The sequence below is a fragment of the Papio anubis genome, chromosome X (genome assembly GCF_008728515.1).
Source record: "Papio anubis isolate 15944 chromosome X, Panubis1.0, whole genome shotgun sequence".
In the NCBI taxonomy this organism is placed as follows: Eukaryota; Metazoa; Chordata; class Mammalia; order Primates; family Cercopithecidae; genus Papio; species Papio anubis.
In genome coordinates this window covers 75347865-75360832 of record NC_044996.1, presented here as the reverse complement: position 1 = coordinate 75360832, position 12968 = coordinate 75347865, and the positions used below count along the sequence as shown (strand labels likewise).

At 38.5% G+C, this 12968-nt stretch overlaps 1 protein-coding gene across 4 annotated transcripts in view; it reads left to right on the top strand.

Moving 5' to 3' along the window:
* Window positions 1-12968, top strand: part of PHKA1 (phosphorylase kinase regulatory subunit alpha 1) — a 131437-nt gene that overhangs the window by 48689 nt on the left and 69780 nt on the right. For all 4 annotated transcript variants that reach the window (XM_021932565.2, XM_021932563.2, XM_021932566.2 and 1 more), the window contains exons 9-13: window positions 4221-4274; window positions 5622-5744; window positions 8054-8149; window positions 8937-9044; window positions 11133-11211. In XM_021932565.2, coding sequence (XP_021788257.1) covers window positions 4221-4274; window positions 5622-5744; window positions 8054-8149; window positions 8937-9044; window positions 11133-11211 — 460 coding nt within the window. The remainder of the gene's footprint in view (window positions 1-4220; window positions 4275-5621; window positions 5745-8053; window positions 8150-8936; window positions 9045-11132; window positions 11212-12968) is intronic.

The following is a 12968-nucleotide window of genomic DNA, read 5'->3' as shown; positions in this document are numbered from 1 at the left end:
CACAGTGCTCGCCCTCAGACACTCCACTTGAATTTTAGTTGTTTATTAGTTGTTTTGGTCCTTTTTTATGGGGAAGACAGGCATCAGGCACCTCTAGTCGGCCCTCGTGCTCTATGTTGATTCTTTTTTTTTTTTTTTGTCAGTACATTCCAAACATGTATAACTAATGAACATGGCCTAGGATTTTTTTTTTAATTGGTATTCACTTCAGTAACTTGAATCTACAGATATAAGCAGTATATAACCAGAAAGTTACAAGTAAACACAGATTATACATGCAAATTTCTGTTCACAAAAGTCACATGTGCAAGGTACATGAATTAGAAGTGTGCATCTAGGATTATGGCCAAACTGTTTTTAAGATGCAGAAATGTAAATTTACATCTTGAAAATATGAAGAGGTGATCTACACACTTCAGAAATCAAATGTTGCTTACACCAGAGATGTACGACAATTACGGGATTCAAGTGACAAGCAATAAGATCTCAAAAATTAGTACTGGTCAAAGAGAATGGGAATATTTTTACATTTCACCGAAAATATATTGACTACTAGAATATGAAATCTAGCAGGTACTCAGGGAAAAAATTACAAAATCTAAAGCCAATACTTAATATTTCTTATTACCTAAACAACAGCATGACAGCATGACATTAACAGAAAACTGCACCTGCATTTGAATTGCCAATCTCATTTTAATGAAGTTCTCCAAAAATGAAATGCAACCAAAAAAAGGTCAAACTCCAAATGAAAAGTTTGCAAGGCTCAGGTTAAAACATGGAATGTTTCTGATGAAAGTAATAAAAATACTATTGGTTTTGTTCTTTATTAAATGGAATCAAATATTGACATTTCTTTGCAGCTTGGAACTACTAAATTTCATTTTCCCAAATGGTTCTACATTTTTTTCTTAGTGGTGCAAGTTGTCTTAAGTAGCTTACGAAGTCAATCTCTACAAATTACTTCTACAAAAGAAAAACTATTCATTAATCATATGTATTTTTTTGCTATAACACTTAACACATGACAGACATTATTTCTCCACCAAAACAAAAGAGTACAGTAGTTTTCTTCTGTCAGTATTGTATTTTAAAAAGGTTAACATTAAACACAAAGAACCGTTATTTTCTTTGAAATCCTTAAATCTTCTTGCACATCTTAAATTTCCTTCTTCTGTCTGCATTCTTCTGCCAATTTATTCAGAAATTTATTTAATTTCTCATAATGAGGAAGGCTGCTGCAATGAGTATTCTTTGCAACTTCTTCATTTGCATAAAAGAGTGAACACAGCTTACGGTAAAACCCTGTTTTAGGTTCACATAGTCTATACCAACAGGAACATTGGGCTGATATGGTCCAATTCTATACTCATCTGGGATTGTGTAGTCCTCCTTGTTCTCATCACTTTGGCCATCTGCATTTTCACTTATGTTGATTCTTAAATGCATTTTACTACAAGAAAAAAAGATAAACCCCAAAGACTACATACTGCCTGATTCCATTTACATGACACTTTAGAAAAGGCAAAACTATAGGGAGGAAAACAGATCAGCAGTTGCCAGAAGTTGGGAGGACAGATTGTCTATAGAGATATAGCACTAGAGAATTTTGAGGGTGATGGAATGGTTCTCTGTGGACTTATGCTGGTGGACACCTGACTATATGTTTGTCAAAAGCCAAGGAATTGTATGCCACAGGAAGTAAATTTAAAGAATCAACCAGGGCGTGTCAAGAAAGATGGAATTCAGACTGAAAAATGAGTCTAATTACATTACAGATGAATCAGGTAACCATACTAAAGGGTATGGAAAGGAAAGGAGCTGACGTAAGTCTTGGAAAACAGTGTTTTGACTAGATACTGCAAGCCTAACCTAAAGACAAAAATAACTGTATACACACACTGTACTCCAGTTCAGGGGTTAGCAAGTTACAGCCTGTGGGCTGGCCATCTGTTTTTATAAATAGAGTTTTATTGGAACACAACCATGGTGTATTTACTTATTGTCCATGGCTGCTTTCAAGGTACAACAGCAGATCTGAGTAATTGCAACAGAGGCTGTATAGTCTGCACAATCTAAAATATTCACTGGTCCTCTATGAAAAAGTTTGCCAACCCCTGCTCTAGTTGATAAATTTGTTTCTCAAAGGGGTACTGGTTGGCAATTCTGAAACTACTTTATCTGTACAGTAAGGTTGACCAAATAAGTAAATATGTAGTAGATATAGTGGATAACGAGACCTAGGTTTCTCACTGTTACACACAGGGAATGGGAAAAGCCTAGAATGAACCTTCTGATGTCGGATTAGAGAAGGTAGTGTCAGTATGAAGTGTGTGTGTGTGTGTGTGTGTGTGTGTGTGTGTGTTTAATATAGGGATGTGTGTCTTCCTATATGTGTTTCCTAACTTTGTCCACTGAGAGGGCCCAGAGGCAATGAGTACACCTAGTGTCCAAATTTTGGTTTCTAAATGTCATTCTCAATGAAAGGACTCAGGGCTCCTTGGAGAAGTGGTTGATTTGACTGGGGCAGGGAGGATACAGGAGGAGCCTGGAGTATCATACGGTTCTAGAAAATAAAGTGGTACTCAGAAAAGTATGCAACATGTCAAAGGGACACAGGAACCAACTGAAAAGTTCTTCTAATGGCCAAAGCAGAAAAAAATTGAACAACAAAAGAACTATCATAGTATTGGATTATAACCCAGAGAATAAATGAAATATCCATAAGTCCATTTTTCAGTTATTTGAGTTAAATAAATAACTGAAAAATGAATATATAGGAAAGAAGACAAATCTCCTTAATAGGAGAATGTCAGTTAATAAATGCTAAAGGAATAAAGGAAATACAAAATTGCCATTAGACAAACACTAGAGTAATAATTATTTCAGGAGAGATCAACTGATGAATGCTAAAATCAGTAGACAAAAGCTTAAGCAGAAAGAGGACATTCGAATAGTCTCACAGTATGTCCCCCAAAATATTTAATAGTTACAAATGGAAAATTACAGTGGAGAAATTCAGCAGACACCACTTTAACCAAGTGATCAGGGTTAACATCACCAGTAATAGGATATATTGACATCATGTACTCTCTCATACAATGCACTGAGAAGGGCACATCACCTCTGTGGTATCCTTCCCAATATGCATAACCTTAATCTGATCATGAGAAAACATCAAACAAAACCAAATCGAGGGACATTCTACAAAATAACTGATGAACACTCTTCAAAAGTGTCAAGGTCATTAAAAACAAGGAAGGACTGAGGAAGTGTCATAGATTGGAGGACACTAAGGAGACATGATAACTGAATGCAATATGGGATCCTGAATTGGGTCCTAGAACAGAAAAAAGGACAACTGATGAAATCCAAATAAGTTATGTGCTTTGGTTAATAGTATCGTGCCAAAGTTAATTAAAAAAAAATTTTTTTTAACACAAAGTCTCACTCTGTCACCCAGACTGGAGTATAGTGGCACGATCTAGGCTCACTGCAACCTCTGCCTCCCAGGTTCAAGTGAGTCTCCCACCTCAGTCTCTTGAATAACAGGGACTACAGTCACGTGCCACCACGCCTGGCTAATTTTTAAATTTTTTTGTAAAGATAGGGTTTCACCACGTTGGCCAGGCTGGTCTCAAACTCCTGACCTCAGGTGCCACCCGCCTCAGCCTCCAAAAGTGTTGGGGTTACAGGCATGAGCCACCACACCTAGCCACCAAGGTTAATTTTTCAGTTTTGGCAAATTTCTATGGTTATATGAGATGTGAATATAACGGAATGGTGGTTGATAGGAATACTGGGATTCTCTGTACTGTTTTTGCAACTCTTCTGTAAATCTAAAATTGTCTCAAAATTTAAAAAATATGTGTTTTTTTAAAAAGCTTATGGAGTCTTATGAGCTGTATGTGTCTTATGAACGGGACCACATAGATTAGTAATTAGGCTGTCACAGACTTACCCTAGGTGGATAGCCATAGAGAAGATACTGTTAGGAACACTGCTTTAGTGAAGAGCCTGTCATTTTGCCTTCACTTGAAATCACACTGCTGAAATCTGTTTCTGCTGCTGGATTGATTTCAGGTTTTTTGGTTTTAAGCATTGTGTCTTTATCGGTGATAGGTTGGTGGTACATAGAGATGTTACAAGGATGTATTTCTGATTAATTACATGGCCGTACCAGTGTACAAGCTGCTGATCCTTTTTCTTTGCATTCCCAGGGTCGTTATGGTTGCTGTCGCTTTCTACGAGATGGATATAAAACTCCTAAAGAGGTAGGTTTCTTTTCTCCAAAATGAACCCAAGGTAGAAAGGCCACTTCTACCTGCAGCCTCATTCAGAGAAAACATTTACCTCACCGATGGTACTTATAGAGATCACTAAGTAGTATTATAATAACTGATATTTGCTATATTTGTTGAACTTGGCTTAGCTGCCAAGTTCTCAATTTGTAGGCCTTTCTGGATTAAGTAAAATAGAGGAAGGTGTAGTCCTTCTACCTCTTGTGTTGGTTAGTTTCAAGAAAGAACTACTGATACATGATAAAATCAGTGGATGAAAACTTATGCAGAAATGGTATTTGCATTGTCTCAAAGTGTCTCTCCCAAAATATTTAACAATTACAAAGGGAAAAATCTTTCCATCAGGAGATCTTTCTGACCCCACATTCCACCTCTTGTAGTTGGTTAGTTCTAAACAGTGCTAGATTTTGAAAAGGTAAGTACGTTTCTTTTATTCAACAAGTCAAAAGTTCATCTTGGAAATATAAATGAGAAAAATTCAGTATTATTAAAGGGATTGAACAGTCAATATGAATCACTTTCACTGGTAATGGAAACATTGTTTAAAGCTTAGATTTGATGGTTGAGAGACATTATGGATTTTTAAAAATCATCGAGCTCAAACTCTTCTGGTCTACTTCCTCTCTTCCACTTTATTTTTTAGCCTTGAATTTGACTTCTTCCCCTATTAGTGTACTAAACTTATATGTTCTGAAACATCATCATAAGCTCTTAAATGACCAATCCAATAGCCTTCTCTGAATCCTTATTCTCCTTGACTTCTCTGTAGTACCTCACTTTTTACCTAGTCCTAAATTCTCTTGAAATTCTTTTCCTGTTTTAATTTTCCCACTACACTATCCTGATTCTTCTCTTTCTGTTATTCCCTTGCCCCACTCTGAGGGTTTACCAAGATTCCATTCTTAAGCAGTTTGCTCATTTTATTTAGTACTATTTCACAAAGCTCAGCTGTAACTTGTACTTCATAATCACCTCTATGAAGATGATTCCCAAACCCTCATCTCTAGTTGCTCTTCTAAACATTTCTATTTGTATGTCCTACTACTACATAAAACTTAACAAATATAAAACCAAACTCAACTTTATTGCAAACCAATCTTATTTCTTCATACACCCTCTTGTGATATCATTGCTATCCCAATTCCACTAGTTAGAAGTCGCATCATAGAGTACTTGCTAAGGGAAGGGAGTATGCACATGCTCTGCCTTCCTGAACTCCTCTAAAACAATCAGTAATGAAAGCCCATGTTATAATACCTCTGAACTAAAGATATACATCTAACCTCTGAGTGATGACAGACTTTATTGTGTTTTTACTAGGATCCCAATCGTCTGTACTATGAACCAGCTGAGCTGAAGCTATTTGAAAACATTGAGTGTGAATGGCCATTGTTCTGGACATACTTTATTCTTGATGGGGTCTTCAGTGGCAATGCAGAACAGGTAATAAGCTAGGGAAAGAGTTTTCAGCTGGATGTTCTTGTTATATCTTCTTACAGCTAATAGTATACCAACCCTGTGTCCAGATGGAAGTCTTCCTAATAGGGGAGAGACAGTTGTTCCCTACAGGCTACTAGCTGAGGGCACTAAGAGTTAAAAGACCTGGATTATTTTTTCTTCTTTTTTTTTTTTTTGAGACAGAGTTTCGCTGTGTCGCCCAGGCTGGAGTGCAGTGGCACGATCTCAGCTCACTGCAAGCTCCGCCTCCCGGGTTCACACCATTCTCCTGCCTCAGCCTCCCAAGTAGCTGGGACTACAGGCGCCTGCCACCTCACCCAGCTAGTTTTTTGTATTTTTTAGTAGAGACGGGGTTTCACCATGTTAGCCAGGATGGTCTCGATCTCCTGACCTCGTGATCCGCCCGTCTCGGCCTCCCAAAGTGCTGGGATTACAGGCTTGAGCCACCGCGCCCGGCCTTTTTCTTCTTTTTAAAAAAAATTTGGTTTCACTCCTGACCATTTAGTGCCCAACTATTGTCATTGACTTCTTCAGTTTCTCTGTACATAATGAAAATAGTTTTTCACCATTCATTAAAGAATATATTCCTAAAAGTCTTTGAATTTCACAGATAAAGACATACTGTAAATGCAACGTACAGTCAGTTCTGCTATAATGATACATATGCAATCTTTTTGTTGCTGTTGTTTTTGAGACAGGGTCTCTCACTCTGTTGCCCAGACTGTAGTGTAGTGGCGTGATCATGGCTTACTGCAGCTTCGATCTCCTGGGCTCAAGCAGTCCTCCCATCTCAGCCCCCTGAGTCACTTGGACTATAGGCACCTGCCACCACATTCAGCTATTTTTGTTTGTTTGTTTGTTTGTTTGTTTGTTGTAGAGACGGGCCTCGCTTTGTTGCCCAGGCTGGTCTCAAACTCCTGGGCTCAAGCTATCCCTCCTGCCTCAGCCTCTCAAAGTGCTGGGATTACAGGCATGAGCCACCACACCCAGACCATATGCATTCTTTAAAAATCACCATGCTATGCATATTTAAGAAATAAAAACTACAGGGCTTGTGAGAAAATGGGGTAAGGAGTGCAGCACATAAAATGTAACACATACAAAATGATAGGAGCCTAATAAAAATAATAGTATCATGGCTTTATACATGGTAAATAGTAAAGAAATACCTAAATACCACAATAGTTACGGTACTTTCACCTTAAAAAAGACCCAAAGTTTGCTTGTGCAAGTGTGTACGCAAGTTCTCACCAGCTCACCCACCTAGCTCTCATGCCCACTACAGAATGTGCAAGAGGAAGAGAACAAAAGTGGGATTAAAAAGAGTGAGAGAAAACAGAGAAAAAGAGCATAAAACAGAGGGGAAAATTTTTTTTAAAGGCTGAGAGGAAAGAGGTAGAAAACTGAAGAGAGGGGAAAGCATGTGGCTGCATATCCAGGGTGGCCATCAGAGGATTGCAGCTTGTAAGTTCAGTAGTGGTGAAAGGAGTGTTACCTGAAATTGGACAGAAAGGAGTAACAACAGATGTGAATGGGTACAGTTCATTGTTCTCCTGAGATGTATGCATGTGTGTTTTGTGTATTCTTACATGGTCCAGTTCAGCTGAGTACATTCTCAGTATGAAATTGTGCATAACCAAACATGAAATTCATGTTATACTCAAATTTTCCCCCAATATATGGGAAGCATTGGAACAAGTTTGTTTACAAAGTATTATAGCAGAACTGACTGTATTTTTTTTTCCATCATAAATTACAGTTTTGGTTTTTTGTTTTTTGTTTTGTTTTGTTTTTTTACATTTTATATATTGCTAAGCTTTAGCAAATAGTTAAGCACAGAACATAAACTTGACCATAATAGAACCTAATTTGGCAGGTAAAAATGCAGTTTTAAGACAATACATCCTCAAATCTAGAAGCTATACTTAAGAAATACATAGTGGAACGAGACAGGCCTTTGGAAGCAGACTGCCATGGCTACATCCTGGACTCAACTGTGTACTTGCTCTGATCTTCCACAAATTTACAACCTCTTTGAGACAATTTCCCTGTAAAAAGGCCTTAATTACACATAGTTCCTAGGATAGTTTTTAAAGTTAAATGCATTAAAGTATGCAAAACTCCTAGCATAATATTTGGCCTATAACGAGCATTTAGTAAATACCTTTTCCTTTCTATTTTACTGGGTGAATTAGCTTCTTTGCAATGTGACCTTCTTTGGCTACAGTCTTCTCCTGGGTCCCCAAAGGGACTCTCTATAAGTCTTTTTTTTCCTGCCTTTCTTTTATCTGCAGGTTCAAGAGTATAGAGAGGCTCTTGAAGCAGTCCTCATCAAGGGCAAAAATGGAGTCCCACTTCTGCCAGAGCTGTACAGTGTTCCTCCTGACAGGGTGAGTCAGTCAGACAGTGCCGTAACATATAGCTGATAGAGAAGAGGGGCAGTGCCTTGATAAGACTACCTCATTTGAGTCAAATAATTTTTAATCTTATTTTATTGTTCTGAAAGCTTGTCTTTAGGTATAGGACAACATAAGTATGATTTTATTCCTTTAAAAATAAAAATTTTGAAACAGTCTCAATGATGGTACTGTTGCACAGTGAGACAAGGACAAGACCAAACCTAAATCTTGAGAATGATGTAGAGATCGCTAGTAAAAACTAGGATGATGTTCTGCGTGGACTTTCAAGATTTGATATTCTCTGCTTTTAGGCCAGTAATCCAGGACTGTTTAATAGGTAAGGCTTGGAAAATGAATATGTCTTGTTTTCAGACTGTCATTTCCCCAAAATGCCAGTCGAGTGTAACATTGTTCCTCTTCTCCACTGCAAAAGAGCATTAGACATGGGAGAGAATAGTCTTCCATTCCGGTGAGAATGAGTAGAATAAGCTCCCAGTAACATCAGCAGCACCACCTGAGAGCTTGTTAGAAATAGATTTCAGGCCCTACCTCATCCCCACTCAATCAGAATCTGCATTTTAACAAGATCCTCAGGTTATCTGTATGCACATCACAGTTGAGGAGCACTGCCCTAGATTATAGTAATAGTGCTTCACTTTTCAGTGCATTGCATATGTAGCTATATAGGGTATAAATTACAATCCAGTCTGCCTTTTTATTGTCCAGTATCTTAAACCTTCTATTATTCCTCATCTGGCCTCTTCATCTTTTCTTTTAGGTCGATGAAGAATATCAGAATCCTCACACTGTGGACCGAGTCCCCATGGGGAAATTACCTCACATGTGGGGTCAGTCTCTATATATTTTAGGAAGCTTGATGGCAGAGGTAAGAGGAATCTTCAAGGCTGTCCCACTTATTTCTGCCTTAAGTCACCATAATAATCAGATTTTTAAGTAGCTCATTAAATCTGAAGGATGTCTTCTGCCTTTTGCACTTTGCGTTAATTATAGTTTTCCTCCAGATCTTCAGAGTAGGGAGCATAGCCAACCCTCACTAAAAGCTCTTGCTCCCTGGCAACCATGTCCCTCATGCTGCCCAGGACTCCCTACTTTGGCACTGTATTTGGAGCTGCTCAGGCCCCAGATCTATCCCTTTCAAAACTCCCCTCAGTGCCCTGCCTGGTGACTAACAGATGCATTTGTGCTTAGCTAGTTGATTACTGATAATGGATTAAGTGCTAATGTTTCCAAGCAACATAATGTTTCATTCTTTAACTGAATTAACTGATATTTTTAGGTGCCATGATAAGTGATTAGGAACATCGTGGCTTTTTTTTGTTTGCTTGGGTTTTTACATTTGTTTGTTTTTTGTTAAGGGGCTCTCTAAATGCTCCTTATATCAGATTCTGTTGAGATTGCCCTTAATGAGGCATTTGGGAGTTTCTGACTTTGTGTCCACCTTCTTTGTGACATTTTGAGCCTGCACAGAGGCATTCTGTTTCTCAGAAGATTTTCATATCATCTGGCAAGTCTACTTCCCCACTCTATGTTATTTTGATAAGATATAACCCAGGCTCCTAGAGGATCAAGAGTGGGACTTAACTATCCTATCTGAGATAGACTCTTTGGCCTGTTTATGTATAACCACTGATTTTTGCAGCTGTTTTGTTCATTTTTCTTGTGTGTCTGTGACCATGGCTGTTTGATTACTCTTAGTCGACATTACTAAATGAATCCAGCAAAAGTGGGCAGAATGGTTTGTTTAAATAATCCTTACCTGGTAACTTTGTCGTTCAATTAAAATAAAATAAATGCATTGATAAAAAGAACGTCACAGTGATTGGTATTCTTTTTTTTTTTCTTTTTTTAAATTTATTTTAATTTATTTTATTTTTTGAGACGAAGTTTCACTCTTGTTGCCCAAGCTGGAGCGCAATGGCACCATCTTGGCTCACCACAACCTCCGCCTCCCAGGTTCAAATGGTTCTCCTGCCTTGGCCTCCCGAGTAGCTGGGATTACATGCATGCACCACCATGCCTGGCTAATTTTGTATTTTTAATAGAGACGGGATTTCTCCATGTTGGTCAGGCTGGTCTCGAATGTCCAACCTCAGGTGATCCGCCCGCCTCAGCCTCCCAAAGTGCTGGGATTATAGGCATGAGCCACCGCGCCCGGCCAGTGATTTGTATTCTTGAGGAAAAAATAGGCGAGTTCATCCCATTTCATAAAGGGCAGAAACTCAAGTCAAAAGATTTCTGATGTACGGAAGGCATAGCAGATACATGAACAAATGAGAATACAGCAGGACTAATGGCTTAAATTACTGATAAGCTTTGTGATCTAATCGTCTAATCATACGTATATCCACAGAAGATAGAGGAATAACCAGAAAACATTCTGTTTATTTATAATTTATACCCAGCTGAGTGCAGTGGCTCATGCTTATAACCCCACCACTTTGGGAGGCCAAAGCGGGAGGTTTGCTTGAGTCCAAGAGTTTGAGACCAGCCTGGGCAACATAAGTGAGGCCTTGTCTCCGTGAATAAACTAATTAGCCAGGCGTGGTGGCACACACCTGTAGTCCTAGCTACTTGGGAGGCTGAAGTGGGAGGATTACATGAACCCAGGAGGTCATAACTGCAGTGAGCCATGATTGCACCACTGCACTCCAGCTTGAGTGACAGAGAAAGACCCTGTCTCAAAAAAAAAAAAAAAAAATTATACCATACATATTTATACCCTACCTAAAAAAGGATTTGTGGCAGCCAATAGAAATTAACTCTAGATAATATGAATTTTGGTGTGAATCTGGGAGTTCAAACATTTTCATACAGTGAAGGCATTTGTTTCCTTTCTACACCTGTCTCTTGAATGTTATGGTGCAAGGTTATGGGCATAGGGATGTTGTTTTCCCTCAAATATTAGCTTCTCTTTTGAGACTTAATAATCTGTCTTTTTATGGTTTTTCTTTAGGGATTTTTAGCCCCTGGAGAAATTGATCCCCTGAATCGCAGGTTTTCTACTGTACCAAAGCCAGATGTTGTGGTTCAAGGTATGTATTCTTACTCCCAGTGGAAGAAACTTACATATTAAAGGTCTGGTTAGGGGTAGAGATCTTTAGGCTAGTAAATTATGACTTTATTCTATATCTTACACTTTATTAGGATTCAAAAAGTATATAATGAACTTGATACAGTTTGGTTTCAAAATGCTGGTAATCTTAATAATAAACAAATGAATGACGTGCTATGTCAGGGGACTGCAAAATATTATTTGACACTCTTAACCACTCCTTATGTCTGGAAATTATTTTCTTTTCATTGTCATAACATTTTAGCCTCCTGGTTATCTCTGCTTTTTCTCTGACCACTCCTTCTGTGCTATTTCTACTGTACTTCTTTCTTTATGTATCCTTCTAATGGTTCTGCACTTAGTTTTTTTTTTTTTTTTTTGAGATGGAGTCTCGCTTTGCCACCCAGGCTGGAATGCAATGGCACAATCTCGGCTCACTGCAACCTCCACCTCCTGGGTTCAAGCAATTCTCCTGCCTCAGCTTCCTGAGTATCTGGGATCACAGTCGTGTACCACCACCCGCAGCTAATTTTTGTATTTTTAGTAGAAACGGGATTTCACCATGTTGGTCAGGCTGGTCTTGAACTCCTGACCTCGTGATCTGCCTGCCTCGGCCTCCCAAAGTGCTGGGATTACAGGCGTGCACCACCGTGCCCAGCTGCACTTAATCTTATACTCTTGTCTTTCTGTATTTATACTCTGTATTAGTTAGCTAAGCCTGCCTCCTTCATCGTAAATTTGCTTCCATGGCCCCAACTATTACCTCTTTGGAGAATACTCCAAACCTTTGTTTTTATTCCTAACAATCTACTTAAATTTGGGACATCTACTTTCTGCAAAACACTAGGCTGAGTTCTATAAACATGTTAAGAATTCTAGTCCCAATATCTATAAAACCTCTCTACCATTTACACTTCAAACACAAAACTGACCTCTTTTGTCTCCATCCCAACCTTTTCCTCTCCTAAGAAATGCAAATCCTTCTACCTTTCTTATTTCTCTCAATGATATCACCATTATTCTAGTCTCTTAGAGTAGAAGACTTGAGGTAATTTTTTACTCTCACATCACAATCCAATGTGGTATTGTGAAACTCCCTTGAAATGTCTCCAATCACTTGACTTTGGGGTTGGCTCTATATGCAAAATAATCTCGTGCGTTTTCTAAATTTTCTTATACTTGGCATCCCATGTGGTCATACAGGTAGTTCTTGCTTAACAACGTATATAGCAAACATTATATAAAAGTCATTACTCTCCCTTCCCATGAGAGATCTTGTTCTCCTTTGAGGTTTATTCCACCTGTCTGTGTTGATCTCCTGGTTGCTCTAATTCATTCTTTGAAGACTTTGAGGCTTGGCTACAGCCTTCCTCTTCCTCTCCAAATCCTGCCATAGAACTAGACTTTAGCATTGATGTCAGTGCAGTCTAACACTTCAGTCTCAAAGTTCTGGATATCCATAACTCTAGTGACCTTTCCTTCTACCTATATTTTTAGCCGTCCACTCAAAGGACCAAACTTGAGGGCTCTTTCACTTCAGATATCTGAAATTCCAATATTCTACTCTGTGATCATAGTCAAAACTTTATTTCAACTTTCTTTTTCTTCCCATTACCCTTGTTTCTATTTTCCCCTAGTTTACCCTTTTCTACCTCATGTTGTTCATCTAAATCTCCCAGTCACCAATGCACCATTCTTCTATTACACCCACTAGAAAAATCACAGCCCTAGGTCAGT